This window comes from Moschus berezovskii, chromosome 4, assembly GCF_049115385.1.
Source record: "Moschus berezovskii isolate FMDL1 chromosome 4, NW_MosBer_1.0, whole genome shotgun sequence".
Classification (NCBI taxonomy): Eukaryota; Metazoa; Chordata; class Mammalia; order Artiodactyla; family Moschidae; genus Moschus; species Moschus berezovskii.
In genome coordinates this window covers 8771377-8792484 of record NC_142463.1, presented here as the reverse complement: position 1 = coordinate 8792484, position 21108 = coordinate 8771377, and the positions used below count along the sequence as shown (strand labels likewise).

The 21108-nt window shown below is 49.0% G+C and overlaps 1 protein-coding gene across 1 annotated transcript in view; it reads left to right on the top strand.

Annotated features, from left to right (window-relative positions):
• CSMD2 (CUB and Sushi multiple domains 2) overlaps positions 1 to 21108 on the top strand; it is a 695284-nt gene that overhangs the window by 264126 nt on the left and 410050 nt on the right. The window contains exon 5 of the mRNA XM_088835123.1: positions 5049 to 5256. Coding sequence (XP_088691249.1) covers positions 5049 to 5256 — 208 coding nt within the window. The remainder of the gene's footprint in view (positions 1 to 5048; positions 5257 to 21108) is intronic.

Here is a 21108-nt window from a genome sequence, read left to right as displayed (position 1 = left end):
TCCTTTTTCAAGGTCCAGGCCAAGCGTCTGTCCTGTGACCGTGATTTTCCTAAACTTCAGTGGAGTCAAGATGAAGCCACTGTGGCTAAGGGTGTAGCCACGTTCACTTGGGATAGACAGGGCCAGTGTGGGGCTCTTGCAGGCCACAGGCCCAGCGCTTTCTGGGAGTGACGCTGACAGATCTCCCGCTTGCTGGCTGGCTCCTGGGGCTTATCTCCCCGGTACTGGTCACGGTGAAGTTATTTACATCAGAAGGAGACAAACTCTGCCTTGGATGTCAGACTTCACAAGCTTCTGCCAGAGAGATACCCAGGAAATACCGTGCAATTGGATACGACAAACAGCACCGGGAAAACTCGATTTAAAACTGCGCAAAGCAAATATGTCTACCTTTCCTCCCACCCTCCTTTATGGGGGCAGGTCACCTGGATTGGAGGCAGCAGGAGAAAAAAGGGAGGAAGAGAAGAACAGAGCTGCAGTCCTTTACCTCGTATCTGAGGCTCTTCACCAGGCAGCCCTTCCTTCCCACCCACCCAGCTCTGCCATCTCTGTGTTGCCCTTTGAGTTCAGATAATCCTGACTATGTCTCTAAATGCCCCACGTGCCCCTGCAGCTGCCTTGCTCCTGCCTTTCCTCTGCCTAGGACACCCTTTCTCCTGATCCTACCTGGCAGTCAGCCCTCAATCCCACCAGCTCAGCATTCAAAATGCAGCCAGACACTGACTCCATTTCCCTGGCCCAAGCCACCAACGTCTCTCTCCTGAATCAGTGCAGGGGCCTCTACAAGCCTCTTGCTTCTGCCCTCTTCCTCTTTGGTCTGTTGTCTACACAGCAGCTCAAGGGGTCCTATTAATACACCAGTCAGATGAGGTCTTCTGCTCAGAACCGCCACTCAAGTAAAACCCCAAGACCTAGAAGTGGCCTCGAAGGTCCTCCATGGGGCCCCATCCCTGCCCCTCTCCTCCTGACTCCCAGTGTGCCATCCCCTTGGGTTTCTTGAAGCTCTTCAGCAGCGCCAGGCCTCTGCACACCAGGGCCTTTGCATTTGCTGTTCTATCTCGAATGCTATTCCTCCAGATGACCACCTGGCTTCCCCTCTGCCTCCCCCAGGTCTTGGTTTAAATGTCAGCTTCCCAGTGAGGCCTTCTCTGACCCCTTTTATGCAACGCCCACACCCCCACTTCTAGAGCAAGGTCCTCCCATCCTCCTCCTGTATTGCTCACCACTTCACTTACCATTGTGTGCTGCTTGGTCGCTCAGTTGTGTCCGACCATTTTGCCATCCCAAGGACTGTAGCCCACCAGGCTCCTCTGTCCATGGGCTTTCCCAGGCAAGAATACTGGAGTGGGTTGTAATTTCCTTCTCCAAGGAAATCTTCTGACCCAGGGATCAAACCTGTGGTTGAACCCTCATCTCCTGCATTGGCAGGTGGATTCTTTACTGCTGGGAAAGAAGTTTACTTAGGGAAGAAGTTTACTTATTTATCTTGAGTATTGTCTGTTTTCTTCCGACTGGAATGTCAGCTTCACGAGGGTAGGGATTTTCTTTTATTTGCAGATGAATCCTTTGTACCTCAAACAGTGCCTGACACATAATAGATACTCAGTAAATGTTTGTTGAATGAATGAATGGATGTCTCAGCACAAACGTTGCCTCTTGCGTGAAGCCTTCTTAAGTCCCCTCAGCTGTCATTGTGCCTTGACCCCTTGGTTATAACAGTTCTGGGAGCCACTGCATGTTTGCCTGGCTGCCCCCACTCAGAGAAACTCTCCGGGCAGGGATGAGAGCATGCTTTTCATGATGTAGTGCTGGTCCTGGCCCAGTGTCTAGCACAGAGTAGCTGCTCACCTAATGAGTGTGGGAGGGAAACTTTCCTGAGTACCTGCTGAATGAGACGCCTTCATTTCTGTGCTTGTACACACCAAGGAGCTGAATTTAAGAATGGGCTCATTCTCAGGACTTCCCTGGTGGCCCAGAGGTTGAGGCTGCACACTTCCATTGCAGAGGAACAGGTCTGATCCCTGGTTAGTGGACTAGAATCCCACATGCTGCATGGCACGGCCAAAAATAAAAGAAAGAAAAGAAATGGGCTTATTGTCTTGAATAGAGCTTAACCCTGTAGAATGACATTAGTAAGGCTAGTTCAGGACCTCTGAATAAACTCACTTTTGTCTCCATCCCACACTGCTTCTGTGTATCCAGCTATCAGCTCCATCTCTCCACTAGGATGCCCCCTGCATGCACTCCACCCCATGTTGTCCAACACTGCCTGCCTTATACGCCATAAGGTGTGCCCCCATCCTGGGCCCCCCGGCACAGGAAGTGGTGTCTGCTGTCCCTCCAGACACTCGTGCCTGGAGCTTGCGGCTCATTCATGCCTCCCGAGTGCTAGTCCTATGGATTCTACTGCTTAACTTGCTGTCAGGCAGGCCCAACTCCCACCCTCCTCAGGACCTTAGCTCGGCTCGCTTCTGGCCTTACCCTGACTTTGGTGGCTCTGCCTACTGACAGCGTCCTGCCCACTGCCCCAGCTCAGACCTCGTCTGTGCCACAGTGGTCTTTCTAAGATGCAGATTTAATCCTGTTTCCTCACTGTCTTTGATCCTCAGGATGAAGTGGAAGGAAAGGGAGGATTTGCCTTTAGTTGGGCGTCTAGCACATGCCTGTCACTGGCTAATGCTCGGTACTGTCATATTCATTATCCCATTCGGCTGTCACAAGAAACCATTCTGCGGAGAAGCAGAATGAAGCTTAGAGAAATAAATCACCCAAGGTCCCATGGGCGGGTGACTTGTGGAACCCAAATTCAAGTCTAGACCTTCCTGACCCTAAAATCCAGTTTCTTTCCAGTACCGTCCACTGCTTCCAGTCTTTTGGAGCCCAGTGTTCTCTATCACTTGGCTCCCATTTCCTGAACCACCACCCATCATTCCTCTCTTTTCACTCTGTTCTAGATAGACCATCTCGAACGACTTATCTTGGATCTGTTGTGGTTTTGTGCTTCCATGGTTATGACCTTTGGTTCTCTTTTCTTTTAAATGCCCTTCCATTTCTTCTCTACATAGTGAACTCCAGTTCATTCTTCAAAACCCTGCTCTAACAGTACTGCCTCTGTTACGCTTTCCCAAACTGACTCACCCAGGCAAAGTAATGTGCTACTTTATCTCTGTCCTCAAAGTGAGAATTACGAGACAAGGGAGTGTTGGTTAAGAACATTGGCCCTGAAATTAGACTGTTGGGCTTAAAAATCCCAGCTCCTTTAATTACTATAAGCTGTACCTTTGGCAAATAACTGAAACTCTTTGTGCCTTGGTTTCTTTACCTGTAAAATGGGAATGGTATTTCACAGAGTCATTAAATATGTAGAGTAGTTCACATAGCACATGGCACAGTGTAAGTGCTTAATAAACAGTAACTTTGGTTGCTGTTACTCTGCTGCCTCTGATACACATTTGAACCCTGATATTGCATTTTCCTTTCTTTATAATTTAGTGCACATCTCTAATACAGCTTTTGCTAAGTGGATTACAATCCCTTACTTGCATACAAGGGGCTTCCCTGGTGGCTCGGCAGTGAAGAATCCGCCTGCAATACAGGAGGTGCAGTTTTGATCCCTAGGTGGGGAAGACACCTTGGAGAAGGAAGTGGCAACCCACTCCAATATTCTTGCCTGGGAGAACCCATGGACAGAGGGACCTGGTGGGCTGCAGTTCATGGGGTCACAAGAGTTGGACACAACTTAGCGACTAAACCACCCCCACCACTTGCATACAAGTTCCAGGAGGGCAGGCTTAGGAAATCTGGATAACTTCCCCTAAGACACCCAGCTATAAGCTGCAGGGGAGGGACACACACTGAAGTGTGCAAAAATCAGAAAGCCAGTGTTCTTAGCTGTTATATATCAGAGCATGGTCCTGGGACCATTGTTTCTGCATATCAAGTCTCAGCTGGGATTTAGGCTGGAGCAGTGATTCCACCAGGATGTGCTGTGGGGATGGTCCCTGCCCTTGGGATTTCCTGCAAATTCAGAACCTAGAGTGGCAGACAGACGTGTGACAGGTCATTCACACAGTGCCAAGTATGATGTCTGAAGTCACACACTTTGCTGCAGGATCACAGAGTAGGGAGCAGTTATTAAAAGCATGGGGGAATGAGGCTTTACTGAGAAGTGGCAATGGAGTTGGGTCTCAAAGCATTGGAAGACTTCCTCTGGACAAGGGGCATCCTAGACAGATGGCGCAGTGTGAGCAAAGCCCAGGAGGTGTGACCATGTCCAGCACTTGAACTGAGCTGACCTGGTCCCGAGGAGCAGGAGGGAAGATTGCAGAGGTCTGGCCAGGCTGTGAGTGCCCTTCGAGTTTTGCCCTCAGGAAATTGTGATGAGTTTTTGTTTTGTTCCGTTATGTCCGAGAGCTTCCCTGGTGGCTCAGGCAGTCAAGAGTCTGCCTGTGATGCAGGAAACCCAGGTTTGATCCCTGGGTTGGAAAGATCCCCTGGAGAATGAAATGGCAACCCTCTCGAGTATTCCTGCCTGGTTAATCCCATGGACTGAGCAGCCTGGCAGTCTACAGTCCATGGGGTCCCAAAGAGTCAGACATGACTAAACAATTAACACTTTCACTTCCACATCCAAAGTTTCCTAGGATCTGGTAGGAAAAAAGGTCCTGGTCACCACAGTCATGACCGTGGAAATAAATGTGACAACTGATTTCTCCTTTTTGCTTGGTCATTGCCCAACAGTGTGGTGTAGTAGCTAGAAACATGCTCCAGCAGGCAGAGTTCACCTAGCTAGTTGACCTAGCTCATTGGCTGTGTGACCTCAGGCAGGTTGCTTTACCTCCCTGTGCCTTGGTTTCCTCATCTGTTTAGTGAGAAGAAGAAGAACTAAAGTTCTCAGAACGGGTCTGGTGCATGATAAGGGCTCTGGAAGTTTGTGGCCCATCCTCTCTGCAGGTCACGTCCCAGGGTCCTCTCTGCCTCTCGTGCATGAAGTACTCGATTAAGTACCAGGACCTGGAGTCACATGAGCCTCTTGTCTCTGCCCACAGCGGACGATGCGTGCGGCGGGACACTGCGGGGCCAGAGCGGCATCATCTCCAGCCCACACTTCCCCTCGGAGTACCACAACAATGCCGACTGCACCTGGACCATCCTGGCGGAGCTGGGGGACACCATCGCCCTGGTCTTTATTGACTTCCAGCTGGAGGACGGTTACGACTTCCTGGAAGTCACGGGGACCGAAGGCTCCTCCCTTTGGTAAGTGCACCTTCCCTCCCCTGCCCCTCCCCTGCCCCCTGCAACTGTGGCTTCCCTGGATGTGGCCCCCTCAGTGCCTAGACCTGCAGCCGGCGGTCCCTTTGCCACCTGTTCTACCCCCTGCTGGAGAGTTTCCTTTCCTCATAATGAGAAGTCACTGCGTATTTTCAGAGCTGGGGTCAATTTTCACGGTGACTTGGGTACCTGATTTGAAGCGCGTCCTAGCTGAAGAATATGAGGGTGGGATTTGGTCAGGGAACTTGCATTAAGACTAACAATGGTCTCAGGACATGGATAGGATCTCAGTGAAATGATTTGAAATATTGTCCCATTGCCGGAAGCATCCAACAAAGGGACTAGAACGTTGAGTGGCAGTTGCTTTTCCCACACCCAGGGTTCTGAGACGGGAGAGGCATTATCATGTCTTGGTTCCTGTGGGAAGGGCTAACCTACTTCCTATTGTTTGGCCTCACCACAAAGCAGGGCTTTTGTGAGCTGTGCTTGCTGCCATGGAGACTCTGGTGTCGGCAGGTTCGGGAGGAGATGGATGATGAAGGCTTACCAGCCTTGGTTGCTTGTGGTCTCCCAGGATTGGACCCATGGGATGGGCCCTAACTGGGGCTGGCTTAGGGAGTGTCGCGCTTTCTGTTTGGGTGACAAGCCTCAAGAATGGTGGTGTGACATTCATAATGTCCTCTTGTGTTCTGGTGGTTCTGTTATCAGGACGAGGGCAGCAGGGGGACCTGGGTCAGAACATCGGGAGCCAATAGGATGCGCTCAGGTGTGCTTCTTTGCAGTTTTGATTGCTGCGTGGTGCTGGGGAAGGTGGGGCTCGCTGCCTGGGACTGAGAAGGAGGAAGTGTCACTGAGAGCTCTGAGTGAAGCAGAAAGTAGCAGCTGCAAGCATCAGGGATGGATAGTCCCTTGGGAAGACAGACACAGTGGTCAGCGGGCTAGAGGCGTGGGCAGGGAAGGGGAGGAAGGGTGGGAGAGGAGAGGAAGAAAAAGAGCGGCTCATGCTGAACAGTTCTTTCATACCATGTTTTGTTGTGGAAAGGCCAGTTGAGTAAGACATGGCCCTTTGAGAGTGAGGAAAACAGACAAATCCACCGCAGGCACCAAGCATGACTATTTGAGAGGGATAAAGTGGGAACAGACTCCTGCCAAATATGGACTTTGAGCTTCAGGGAGCAGGAAACTCAAATTTCATGTTGTACTAGAAGGTGTGTTGACCTGGGGGTCAGAAGACCTTGGTGTCATAAGCGTGTCGCAAAAACTTGGCCGAGTCAGGTCATTTACTACCCTGGATGGGGTGTTGAGAGAGGCAGATGTGAGCTGATGGCTGATTGCTGTGTGGAGGTTGGTCCAGGGGCAGTGACTGGACATCTGGTGCTCGGAGTTGGGATGAAAGTCTAGATGACTGTCCACCGAAATGCACTCCCAGTGACCTGCCCAGTCCGAAGACCTTCTGTCTCCCTGCCCTCTTTTTGTAAAATACCTATTTTTCTGATCGTTGATGTCATACATATGCTCCTTATAGAAAACATGGACAATATTAAAAGGTATAGGGAAATGAATAACAAGTATTAACATTTTTTGTATTTGGTTGCATTGGGTCTTAGCTGTAGAATGCGAGATCATTCCTTGTGGCTCACAGGCTCCCTAGTTGTGGCACCCAGGGTCCAGAGCACTCGGGCTTCAAGTTGCAGTTTGTGGGCTTAGATGCCCAGCAACATGTGGGACCTTCATTCTGCCATCAGGGATCGAACCCACGTCCCTTGCATTGCAAGGCAGATTCATGTTTTAAAGAACCCTTTTATTTTGTATTGGGGTATAGCCAATAAACAGTGTTGTGATAGTTTCAGGTGAACAGCAAAGAGACTCAGCCATGCATATACATGCATCTGTCCTCTCCCCACTCCCCCCTCTTTTAGGCTGTAAGGCAGATTCTTAACCACTGGACCACTAAGGATGTCCCACAAGTATTAGCGTTTTGATGTATTCCCCTTTGGCCTTTTTGCTTTGCCTAGATCAAGATAGCTAGCCATTTATATATATGTTTAATATTAAAAAATTATGATCTGAAAATATGTCAGTAACTATGTATTTTTAACTGAATGTTATATCATGAAAATTTTTCCTATATCATTACATATGTCTCCAAAATGTAATAGGTATGAGAATAGAATTTATTTAGTAAATAAACAGTATTTATTGAGCTTTTATGTGGCAGGCCGATTCTAAGCTCTTACAGCTGTAATTTCATTTAGACATCTATGAAGTAGGTACATAATCTTCCTCCTTGTATAAATGAGGAAAATGAGGCCCAGTGTGGTTAGGCCACTGGCTTGATGTCACACGGGTAGTAAGGAGCAGAGCTGGGATTCAACCCCAGGTTAGCTGGACTTAAGAGCCACGTTGTCACACTATGTCACGCAGTGTTTGTGAAGGACTGTCGCGGCTGTGGTGCATTCCCTTGTGAGACTGACACAGTTCACCCCGTCAGGTCTCTTGACAGATTGTATCTAAGTTTCTACTTCTGCAAACAGATAACGAGATGGATATCCTTGCTGGTTGCCTCTCTTCCAACCCCAAGGCCTCTGCGATGCACTTGTTTATCTGTGAGCCAAATGGTCTCCCACAGCTTCCACCCACCCCCCAGGTGTGAGTCTATGCGGTTGTCCAAACTTCTGGAGGGAAACAAACGTGAAAGAGTATTCCTTTTCCTATTAAGTTACTCAGTGGGGAAGGAATTAAGCAGAGGAAATCGTTAAGGGAGTCATTCAGAACTCTGCTGTAAGATTAAATTATAATCATTTACAGGGTCTGTGTCACCCTTGCCAGGCAGGATGCATTTGTTGTTCTAATTTATACCTGCATAGCAGTTACGGATGAACAGACCTGCAGTCTCAGGACGTCTGTGCAGAGAACCCGCTCTCTCCCCAGCCCCTCTCCTTTATGGATCCCTGGACTCATGTGAAAATGCGATGCTCCTGGTTTGTGAGTGTATTGCTTTTATCAGCGGATAAAAGCAATAGGACCTTAACATGTTCTTTTGAGTTCTGCACCAAGCAGAGAAAGACAGCATCTGGAAAGATGAATTTGAACTAGACATCCCTTCATCTATTGAGAAAACAGATACACCTTTGAGAGGGAAAAAAAAAATCACTATCTCCTTTATCTGGAGAAGGAAATGACCACCCATGCCAGTGTTCTTGCCTGGAATATCCCATGGACAGAGGAGCCTCGTGGGCCCCTGTCCATGGGTTCGCAGAGTCAAACCCAACTTAGCGACTAAATCATTCCTCCTCTATCAGGTAGCAGATTTGTGATGATTCAGAAGAGGATGGTGGCATGGACTGTCCCTGACTCAGTTCCCACACTCTCCTCCCCCTCCAAGGAGGATGTAAGCAGGAGAGTTTAAATTAGGGTTTGGACTTCATGGACTTCAAGTTCCAAATGATTGGGAAAACATAGGCTTGATAATTTTTTTATTTTGTCAAAAAAGGATATTAGAGAAAAAAAAAACTGCCAACTCTTCAGAAGATTATTTCATAAAACAAAGGACAATTCAAAGCCAAAAATGTGGCAGGATATAATCAATGGCACGGACATAATGAGAGATGGGGGTGGGGGGGTGTCTGCCCGTAAAGGCCTGTGATGTCTATACATCCGTCCGTGGACTACCGCTTCCTGCTGTGCTTGCCCATTACTGGCCTCTGGGAATCCGGCCGTACATGTTTTGAGTGGGAAAAGCTTGTTACTGTGGTGAGCACTGAACCCTGCAACTCTGCCATGCTGAGGGGGTCCCAAGTGTCTTAGACCTGCTTTCCCTAAAGTTAATTGTCTTTTTGTGTGTGATTGACCAGGAGCCAAATTGGGCTTGAATTGACTTGAGAGTTACAATCCACATAGCAGATTTGGTATTACTTCCCACCACACACACACACTCACACACACACACTCACACAGCCAAAGGACACACGCTCCTCCAAGTCGTTGCCATACACACATCACCAAGTCGACCCCCCCTGACACACACATACTTCTAGCTCACTGAACTCAATTTAGGGACCAATTTTTGCTCACTGATCCTTCTCAGGGGTGGATAGTGGTCTTTGTTCTGCTCTGACCCCATCTGTTGGCAGTGATCTTCAGGGAGCCCTATTCCTTCCTCTCCAATTCTATGAAAATATGCTCACCACGGCTCCAGTTCCTCATGAGGCCCCTGGACTTTTCAGAGGGCTGGGACTCGGGGATGCAGACGTTTCTCTTAAAGCCTGGGCTTCTGGGTCCCTGGTGGGAATTAGGATCATGTTATCATAATGAGGAGAAGTAATTGCCAGGCCTTTACAGAGGCGGCCTCTCCATCATGGAGAAATCAGTGAGTTAGAATCCACGCAGAATCTCTCCCCTTTGCCTCATGCTGGACTCTCCCCTGGCATCTCCGCAGGAGCTTCCCCTGAGCTGTTTGAGAGGAGAGAAAGCCAGACACCCCTCAGAACATGGGCGAGGTCTGTGTAGTGTCTCCCACCTTAGGTGTCGAGCCTGCACCTTGGCGTCTAACTGAGGAGACCGCAGACTTGGGACTCAGACATGAGCTCAAAACCTCGATCCACCTCTTCCTCGTCGTGTAATCTTGGGATATTTACTAATCTCTCTGAACCTCAGTTTCCACATCTGAAAAATGGGGCTCTTTATACCAACCTACAAGGCATGTTGGAAGGGATAAACATGTAAACTGCTGCCTGACCCAGTCCTGGGATGGGGACTGGAAGCAAGGTGCTCACTCTCTGAGGGAAAAAGGGTACAACGAGGCCACTCTGAGCTTCGCCCGATTCTTGGTGACCCCACCACAGCCATGGCCCAGCCTGCAAGCCCAGTGGCATCTCACCAGGCAGAGTGACACTTGCCTGATCCAGCTCTGGGGAATTACCTGGGCACCAGGTGAGGGGAACTGGCAGAGAGCCCCTGGGTCAGACAGGAGGACACCCTTGCAAAGTCAGCAGGTGGGGGTGAGTTGGTTGAAGCTGTCTTCCCAGGGCTGCACGTCGTGAGCACACTGTGAGAAGCAGCACCTCTTCTCTGCCTGCACCCAGGCCCCGGGCTGGCCACTTCAACTCATTCAGCTGCTGATGGCTGCTCTGGGTCGGCCTGGGAGCAGGGGCACTGCCCTGGCCCTGAGGGGTCTGCAGGGTTGGGAAGAAGGGGCAGAGTGTGGAGGAGACATCCTGCAGAGAGCGGGGAGGGACAGCCGCTCTTGCTGTCTCGGATTGATGAGGATGCAGAACCTGCTGGGCCTTGCTTCCTCCTTGGCTCCTCTTCCACTGCCTCCTCCTCCCCTGTGGTTGTTTCTTCCTGTGACGGGGAGGGCAGGCATGGCCTGACCTGCACTCAAGGTGGAAGCCACCCTTTCCCTGGGGCCAGCTGAAGGGCCAGCCACAGGGGTGTGTTCACGAGGATGTGTATGGTGGAGGGAGTTCAAAGTTCCTTCCCGCGTCCAGGATTCCTGTGTAGACTCAGGCCCGCTCTCCCACCTTCCCTGGCGCCGCTGTACCGGGAGTCACGGCCTCTCGGCCTCTTCTTTGCTTCCTTCAGTCTGCTTGGGTTTCACTCTTCATTTCACTGCAGTCATTCGGGATCTGCTGCCTCTGTGCCCTCAAGTCTAGCCTCCACAGGCCTCTATGTGACCACCTTGCCTCCACTGAACATAGAAAATAAGAAAAGGAAGGAGAGCACGCCGCAGGATTTTAGAGGAGGATATGTCCTGGGGCAGGGGACTGGGGCCTCCAGGCAGGACCTGCATTCGGCCAGGCCTTGAAGGGTGGGTACCATTTGATATGAGAGAGGGAGCTGAGGGGGCGGGAGGGCATCATTCTGGGGCTGCTGCCTGGGTCTCTCGCTAATGTAGGAGCCCCCTTCCCTGACCCCTGAGACACAGCCCCAGGAACTGGTCCCAGAGACTCTCTAGGGAGGATTCTCTCCATCATACACCCACCCTGGAGACTCTGCCATCCACCTCTGAGCCTCAGCAGCCCCTTCCACCTGGGGAAGAAGAGGAGAAAGTCGACTCCAATGCCTAGTGTTCCCAGGTCCTGCCCCCAGGGCCGCCCAAAAGACTTCAGATGTTTTGGGGTTTTGTTTTTTCTTTTTTGGGGGGAGTGTTTGTTTTTTGTTTTTTGCTATACTCCAAGGCGTGTGGGATCTTAATTCCCCAACCATATATCAGACCCATGTCCCCTGTAATGGACATGCAGAGTCTTAACCACTGCACCACCAGGAAAGTCCCTTCAGCTGTTTTTGAAAAGAGAATTTCCCTAGAAAGCATGTTCAACCTACACTCTGGATTCAACTTTGAGGATTTTTCTTTACTTTGTTTCCCTTCATTAATTTGCTTTTATTTTTATAGGTGGGAATACAAAAACTCCCATTTACTATACAGACATTCAGTTTGAAATTTTGCTAGTAACAATTTCTCCTTTTGAAACAGAGTTTTAATTATTAAGCATTTTGCCCATGGAATTTGAGCCAACTAGAACCATTTGATCTCAGCAACTTTTAAGTAGATATTTCATTCAGGAGTCATTAGATTCAGATATAATTAGAATGAAAACAGCCTGCCAATGGGGATTTGTTAATAACTATTCACTTATTTATTCATTCACATATATTTTGTCAAACCATTGGTTTAGATCATTTTCATTCTTTGTTACTTTTTCCCTATTTATTTTCAGTAATCATTTATTGAGAGCCTTCTATGAACTAGGCTCTGCTAGGTTCTAGGGAGACAAAAACACAGCCCCATCCCCAGGGAGATATTTATTTACTCCACAGATGTTTCTGTAATAGCCATGCATTGTACAGGACCCTGGAGCTCACAATCAGGGCAGAGAGGCATGTAATTAAGCATATAATTAAGTGCTTTACAATAGCATGTGTTATGTACTTTTCTTAGAGGTATACAGAAGTTCCCCTGGGGCTAAAAAAGAAATGTAATAGCTAGGATTCTTTATTATTTCAAGATGTAGAAACCCATCTCCAGCTGATTCAAGCTAGAAAGGGGATATGTTGTCTTCTGTAACTGAGAAGCCCAAACTGGCTTCAGGCACTGCTGGATCAAGGAGGTCATCTGTAATTGCTTCTCCCCCTCCCGCAGCTTTGTCTTCCTGGGTCTTGGCTTCACTCTCAGGCAAACTTTCCCCATGAGGCAGCAGAGCGGACCACCATCAGCTTCCTACATCCTACCAATTTAGCAGTCCTAGCAGAAAGAAAGTATGTCTTTCCTCGTGGTTCCCACAAAAGTCCTCAGATGGTCTTTGATTGGACCAGAATTGAATCATGTGCTCTGCCCTCAACATCAATATATAACTAGATGATATTCTTATTGGCCAGGCCCGGGTCACATAGCTATCTGTTCTACCCAAACCTCTGACTGGGAGTGCAAAAGAAGTGGTTCACCAAAGGAATACCAGGTCACTAAGAAGACAGAAACAAAAAATGTCCTCCTAAAAGGACTCAGTCTTCCATCACAATAGAGGGGCGACTGGCAGGACTCAGATGAATGAGTCCCAGATGGTATGACTTTGGAGTTGAACTGAGGGGTGATTAAAAGTTTATCACAGATGTGGAGCCAGAAAGAGCCCTGGTGTGCTTGGAGCATTGGAGCAGGGTGCAAGAGAGCAAGGGCAGGATACAAGGTCTGAGACGAGCACAGGAAGAGCATGGGTCATAAAGAACCTTGCCACCACGTTCATAAACGGGGAGAGGATTGCATAGACTAAAGAAATCCATTGAAGTATTTTAAGCAGAGGGGGAACATGATCACCCTGAATCTTAATTGGGTTCATAGAAGGTTCAGAAGCCAGCTGTAAAACTCGGTGACCACTCAGGCAAGAGACCATCCAGCCTTGAATTATGGCAGTTGTAAAGGGATGGAGCAGAGGCAGCGATCTCAGAAAACACCTCAGATACACAATCAGCTGCTTCGGGGGCTTCAGTGGAAAGGAGGAATGAAGGCAGGGGAGGAGTCTGGGGTGAATCCCGTTTCTGGCTTGATGGCTGTGGTGGGGTCATTCAGCAGAGGAGCACAGTGGCAGAAGCAGGGCTAGGGGGTGGTCATGCTTGCTGGCCTCCCCAGCATGAAATGCGCACAGAGAGGGAAGTTAAGGGCACAGCAAGGAAGAAGATACGGGCACACACCGCGCCCTTGGCTATTGATACACGCTCTTTGCAATGAGACTAGTGGAGATGGTCATGGGACAGGAATAACTACGGCTGAAAAGTTTGGTGTTTCAGTACGTTTTCTGGCAGGGCCTTGAGAAGTCATCCTCAGGATCAGCACCAGCATCATCTTCATCAGCAGTGGCTCCTTCAGTATCTCGGTCGGCCTTACCAGCTCCATCTTCCCTGCCAACATCTTTCCATCATCATTCACTCATTCAAACTCCTTAAGCCCTTCCATTGTCTGACACTGAGCCTGGCATTGGGAATACAGTGGTGGAGAAAACAAATAAGGTCTCTGTTTCTGTGGGACTTCTGGTCTACGCCGGGGAGACTGCTATGAAGAAAAGAATCACAGAATATACGTAAAATACAGCTTGTGATGAGTACCACGAAGGAAATGAACAGGATGGGGAATAATAGCTCTTAAGTAAAAGGGGCTGGGCCGGCCTCTCTGAGGGGATAGGATCTAAGATTAAGACTTGACTGTTGAGAAGGAACCACCGTGGGAGGCCTTCAGGATCAGCATTTCGGGCAGAGGGAATTACGCGTGTAAAGGCCCATGTCACAATGCCCTATTTTCCTTTGAACTTCATACAGGCACGTGGTGTAAGGTCTATGCCTGTTCTCCGGGGTTTCAGCCTGTTTGAATATCAGGAGCAAGGCAGGGTCAAGGTCTTAGGCTGGCAGAGATGTTCATGAAACAGCTGAGATGGTGCGTGGCTGAGGCTGTTAAGCCCAGTGGCACCCGGAACTGGCAAGGGGATGGGCCTGTTCCAGCCCAGACTCAGAACCTCCTGCCTCCCCGTGGGTCTGTGACAGCCTTGCTTCCCTTTCCTTTCTTGCCACATCACAATGCTTTAAACCAGCCCGAGAAGCTGTTCTCTTCTGATGGAGCCCATGAAATTACATCTGTTCTTTCCATCAGGAGCCAGGCCATAAATAACCAGCCCTTTAAAATCTCATCTCCCGTATCTCTCGGAGTTGGAAGTGGCATTACGGGCTCTGCAGCTGAGCAGTGGGAAAGGATTAGAGCCCTGGCATGCTGCTGGCAGCCCGGGCCCGGAGATCTGGAGCGCGAGGCTGGGGCTTCTGCATGCGCCACATGACTTTCTTGTTTGCGTCGCTGAGAACTTGTTCTCAGAAAGAGAACACGAGCTGCAGCTGGACGGGGCAGGAAGTGAGCCGGGGTCGTCCGCTGTCGGCATAGCGTCTCCTCTAGAGCTGGCGACTTGGCCAAGTTCTGTGTGTGGGAAGCCGAGGTCGGGCAGCTGGCTTGCGCCCCATGGGTCCGACTGCGTGCAACAGGTTGGTAATAAGCACGGCGTCTGCGTGGCGGCCCGTGCCAGGACCGTGAAGGGCACCAGACAGTGAGATGCTCTTGTCGACCTCTCTGGAGGAGCTGCCAGATGCCCGATGGAGCCGCGAAGACAGATGGAAGGTGCTGTTCTGGGCCCTTCCAGAGGCCCCTCGCTCTGGCACGATCCGCCTTCCAGAATGACGTTAGTTCGTTCAGAACATTCGAGGGCCCAACCCTGGTTTCCTTCTCCCCACCTGGCCATGGTTGGTCGTTCTACGCGCTCTTGGCGTTGCCTAGCCCGTAGTCAGCCCTGAGACTGACCGAGTTCTGTCCCTGCGCTTACACTTCTTGTACTCCCAGTTTCTCCTCGTCCAGTCGCTGGGGTGTGACACCCACAGACTCACCAGAGAAGCGAGATTCAAGCGGAAAGCTAGCATTTGATAATCTGATCAAGTGGCAGATGACATTGTTAGACTCAATGGATTTTGTCATTTGGGAGGGGAGAAGGCAGGCTTGGTTTGAACGAAATGGAGAGACTTCGTGGGATAGTAAAACTCCAGCGTCTCTGGGAAATTCTCATCTAAGTTCTTGGAAGAGCAGTCTGTCCTGACTGCCTCTAAGTGTTCTGTCCCCAGTAACTTCTTCGTACTTCACCGTGGCTTCTACCCCCAGCCTGCCCCTGAAACTGTTCCCATTAAGATCACCATCAGAGAACCAGCCCCCGACCCCAGACACTGCCACTTCCAATGCCAAAGCCGGAAGGTCATTTTCCGGTGTCACCCCACTGGCTACTTCTGCATTCCTTTACACTGTGGCTTACTGCTCCTTCCAGAACTTTCCTTTTCTCTTTTGTTCTTTCTGAGGCTGCGCGCTGTGATTTTTCTTGACCTCTCTGACCTTCCCTTCTCTGTCTTCTTCAATGACCACAAGATTCTGTTCTCACCTGACTGCTCCACTCATTCCCCCCGCGTTCTTCCTGGGTAAGCTTATCTGCTCCCATGACTTCAGATAAGCCACCTGTCTGTTTGCAGCTCTCCAATGTGGCTCCCTAGCCTGCCCTCCCCACTGAGCATCAGCTTTTGGAGCCAAGTACTTGTTGGACAACTCTCCCTTCATGTCCCACCAATGCGTCCGACTCAACAGGTCCCTCCCCCTTCACTCATCACCGATGACTGAAGTGGGCAGGGTTTGTTTCCCTTTCTTGGCTTATGGCTCTACCCTCTACCTGGTAAACCACAGTTCTGGGAATCGTCCCTGTCTAGTCCCTCTCTCTCACCAGTCACGTTCCCTTAATGGCTAAGTCCCCCAGTGAACCTCCTGTGGCATGTCTTTACAGTCTTGACTGCCACTCCCCCAGTTCAGCCCGCTTCTTTGTGGGTTATAATAGCCTCCTTGCTGATCACTCGGCTTCTTGGCACTCTCCAATTCATCCTCCCCACTGCTACCAGAATGGTTTAATTAAAATGCAGATCTGACATGCTAAGCCCCAGGCAAAAGCTTTCAATCATCTTCCATTGTCTACAGAATAAAATCCCAGCCCTTGATAGGCCCTTCTTGATCCAGCCCTTGCCTGCCACCCCAGCCTCAGCCCCTGCCTTCTTTCAATGCCATCAACCATTGAAAGAACTTCCTTCTTTCAGTGCCATCAACCCTCACACTCAGTAGTATCACACCACAAAGGTTTATTTCCTGCTCATGCTGCACGCCTGTTCTGGGAGTCTCTCTAATCCACACAGTCATACCCAGGAGTATCCAGGATCTAGAATCTTGTAGTTTCACCATCTGGAATATGTGGCCTTCTCCAATGGCATAGCAGGCAGAGTGGTGAGTCTAGCATGGGCTTCTCACTGCCCCAGCCCAGATATGATGCATATCACTCTCACTCACATTTCATTGGCCATAAATAGTCATATGGAGCAAGTCAGACAGAGAAGGAGAAATACAGCATGGCATCCCTTATATGAGGACTCTAAAAAGAAAAGATACAAATGAACTTATTTATTATACAAAACAGAAACAAACTCACAGACTTAGTTGCCAGGGGGATGGAGGAGGGGAGGGATAGTTAGGGAGTTTGGGATGGACATGTACACCCTGATACATTTAAAATGAATAACCAACAAGATCCCACTGTATAGAACAGAGAACTCTGCTGTATATATTGTGGCAGCCTGGATGGGAGGGGAGTTTGGGGGAGAATGGATACATGTATATGTATGGCTGAGTCCTTTGCTGTCCACCTGAAACTGTCACATTTTTAATCATCTATACTCCAATATAAAATAAAAAGTTTAAAAAAAAAAGAAATATTCACATGCTTCAACCTAACCATAAGGGAGCCTGGGAACATGATAGCAGATGAAATGACTGGTGAGCAAGTCTCTCTACCACACTTCAAATTTCAGTAGACAAATGCCCCAGCTCTTGTCAAAGAACAGCCTCTCCTTTATGCTGCAGATCTGTTCTTCTCCAAAGATTTCCCTGCTGGAGTCATCTCCTTTTTTTTTTTGGCACTCATCATTTTTTTTTTTTCTTCCCTATCAAGCATTGTTTAATGTTTAAGAGCATGGAGACGTGTTCTGTATCTACCATCTGAAGTCAAACAGCACGCCCCGAACTCCCCCGCCGCTCAGCCCCACCCTGCCACCACAGCTGCTGAGACAGATCCCTTTCTCAGTATCTGCCCCACCCGCCACTAAAGCTGACCTTGGAAAGTGACCAGTGTCACTGCTCCATCTTCATGTGACGTGGCTTCTTGGCAACATCCAGCACGGGCCGTCTACCCGCAAACTGGCTCCTTCTCTTGGCTGCCTTCAACCACATAGCTAGCTCGCTGTGGCCGTTCCTCCTCTGTCACCTCTGCTGTCTTCTCCATGGTTCAACCTCTGTCTGCCTTTTTCATGTGGACTGCGCAGGGGGTCCTGGGACCCTCTTCTTCTCCATTCACCCTCTTTCCCAGGTAACCTCGATCCATCGCAGGTTGCCTTTCAATATTACCTATACACCAGTGACTCTCAGTGTAAATGTTCAACCCTGAGGGACCTTTTTGGCATCATATATATGAACAGGAATCTCCAACTCTTAATGGAATCTCAAACACTTCAAAGCAGACTTTTTTTAATTGTAGTAAAATAATGTTAAACTGGCCATTTTAATCATGTTTAAGTGTATGATTCAGTGTCACTAAGTACATTCACATTGTTATGCAAACAGCACTACCGTCCATCTACAGAACTTCTCACCTTCCCAAAGTCAGACTCTGAACCCATTAAACGTAACTCCCCATCCCCTCCCATTCTCTGGTAACCACCCTTCTACTTTCCATCTCTGTGGATCCAGCTACTCTAGGTACTTCATACAAGAGGAATCATACAATATTTGTTCTTTTTGTGTTCAGTTCAGTAGCTCAGTCGTGTCCGACTCTTTGTGACCCCATGAACCACAGTACGCCAGGCCTCTCTGTTCATCACCAACTCCCAGAGTCCACCCAAACCCATGTCCATTGAGTCGGTGATACCATCCAACCATCTCATCCTCTGTCATCCCCTTCTCTTCCTGCCCTCAGTCTTTCCCAGCATCAGGGTCTTTTCAAATGAGTCAGCTCTTCACATCAGGTGGCCAAAGTATTGGAGTTTCAGCCTCAACATAAGTCCTTCCAATGAACACCCAGGACTGATCTCCTTTAGAATGGACTGGTTGGATCTCCTTGCAGTCCAAGGGACTCCCAAGAGTCTTCTCCAACACCACAGTTCAAAAGCATCAATTCTTCAGCACTCAGCTTTCTTTATAGTCCAACTCTCACATCCATACATTTTGTGTTAGCATGTTTTCAAGGCTCATCCCTATTATAGCATGTATCAGAATTCCATTCCCCTTTAAGGCTGAATACTATTCCATGGTCTGTATGTAGCACATTTTGTTTATTCACTTACTCATCTGTCTATAGACATAGGACATTTCCTCCCCCCTCCCAATCTGTCCTCTCCCAGCCTTCTCCACCTCTGTTTAATCTCCAGAGGAAGCTGCTCTGCTCCTTCTTTGCCACCAGCTTCTGTCTGCTCAAGAGCTTTGTTTCCCAGCTTCTACCCCTTCTGTAATCCATTCTTCATACAGCAACTGGAGGAGCTGATGTTTACACATCACATTATCTCCCCCCTATTTAAGGCTTGCCAACAGCTTTCCATCACACTTAGAATCAAATCCTATAAGATCTACACTATTGGGTTACTGCCCATCTCTTTGACTTCCATCCAATCACCCACGCCCACTCACTGTGCCCCAGATACACTCACCTTCCTCCTGTCCCTTGGATGGGCCAAACAGATTCCCTTCTAGGGTCGCTGCACTAGCTATTTCCAGGGTTTGAGACCCTCTTTCTTCATAGTTAAAAGAACAAAGAAACACACAAAGACCTCTGCAGTTTTGAAATGCAGAGTTCAATTTAAATTTCCCCTCCTTAAAATAAGACTTTCTCTGCCCATGCAACCTAAAGGAACCCCTCTCTCTATCATGACACCTTGTTTTATTTTAGGTATTTATCAAGCCCTGGTGTTTTCTGGCTTCTGTATGTGTCTCTTTTCTATCCTCTCCCTTCCCCGCCACTGCATACAGAAACTGGAAAGCTACAGAGGCAGGGCTTGGTACTTAGTAGGTGTCCAAGAGTGGTTTGTTGGGAGGAGAAGCCTACTTGTGCCTCACCAGTAACAATGTCCTGTGGCTAATTGCAAAGGTTAACATGGAGCCTCTCCACCAAGTATTTTAAGTAATAACCTTCCTGGGGGACATTTGCAAATTAGCCCTGACTCTTGCTGATTACTCATCCTAAACTCAGTCTGATTAATAATTAATCAGCAAACTGCTTGGCCAGAGCAGGCTGATCAGTGCTAGAAAGGATCTTAAATTATGCAAGTCACTTGGCCAGTCTTAAAAAAAATAAAAAAGCTCAGCAGTCGGCAGACTTGGAGAGGTTTGATTGCAACGTGAGGTTAGGTTTCTCAGTTGTTGTTTTTCCTTTTTGTCTTTTTTTTTCTTTTCCTTTTGACTAAGAAATCAATTAGGCTCAAACTTGCCACCTCAGAGAGACATTGTGTAGCACAGAAATAGAAATGCGTTAAATATCACTCTCTTTTTTGTTCCTTCTCCCTTCAAAAGAGTTTTGGTCTGGGAGACAGAGGTTAAAATTAGCCAGTTTGTTAAGCAAATGCCTGTCTGGCACCTGATGTCAATTTCTGCAGCCACGTCAGTTTCAGCCTCCCCTTCCTTCCTCTGAGCAGCAGCACACTGGGCCTGGCAGGAAGAAGGCGAGAGGTTTGATGAGTGCTGCTCACTCCGCCTGCCCCAGGGATGGGCAGAATCAATTTGCCAGCAACCTATCCCACCAGGAGTCCTTCTAGTGCTCTTTGCCTCCTGCCTACCAACCCCAGGGAGACAGGGAAAAAGGCAATCAGGGTGATGAACCGGCTCCCCACTGCAGGTGTGAACTCTGTGACCTCCGGGAATTCTCTTTTGTCCTCAGTCTGCAACCTCAATCCTCCAAGTCTGGTCCTCCATGTGGCTTCATCTTTCTCCTCCAGATCCCTCTTCTGGTCACCGGTGATATGGCCAAGGGGGAGATTCAGAGAAAGCAGAGTGATCCATTGATGTTGATCTCTGGGCCAGAGGGAAGCCAGGGATATAGGATGGAGAGCAGTTAGTGCAACCCCGATGCCTGTTAGATCCGTTAAGTCAGAGTGCCCAGAGGTGGGAGCCAGGCATTAGTGTTTGTAAAGCTCCCATGGGGTCCCCGTTTGCCCTAAAGTGGAGGACCCACAAACTGGTGGAGGGTGGGTGGCTTTGGGGAAAGAGATGATGAAGGCCATCAAACAGTGAAGTAGGAAGTGGGCTTTTCAGAATTGACTGTCTTCCCCAGAAACTGAGGAACATCTGTCTTGTGATGGGCAGGGTGAAGGGGGAAGAGGTGGCAGCTTCCAGGAGCCCCTAAACCCCTGATCTCTCTCACTTCTACCCCCGATTTAAAAAATACCCTCTAGGGACTTCCGTGGTGGTCCAATCGCTAAGACTCTGTGCTCCCAATGCAAGGGGCCTGGGTTCAACCCCTGGACAGGGAACTAGATCCAGCATGAAGCATAGAGTTTGCGTTGTTGTAACTAAAGATCCCATGTGCTACCACCAGGACCCGGCACAGCCTAATAAATTTTTTTAGAAACTGAAAAGAACACCCTCTAGAATGCAGCCCTTGTTTCCCGAATTGTGATGTACCAGCCAATTCCCTGAATCAAAAGACTTGCCTTGAAGGCAGTAGGGAATGCAGATTCAATCCTACCGTAGACGAC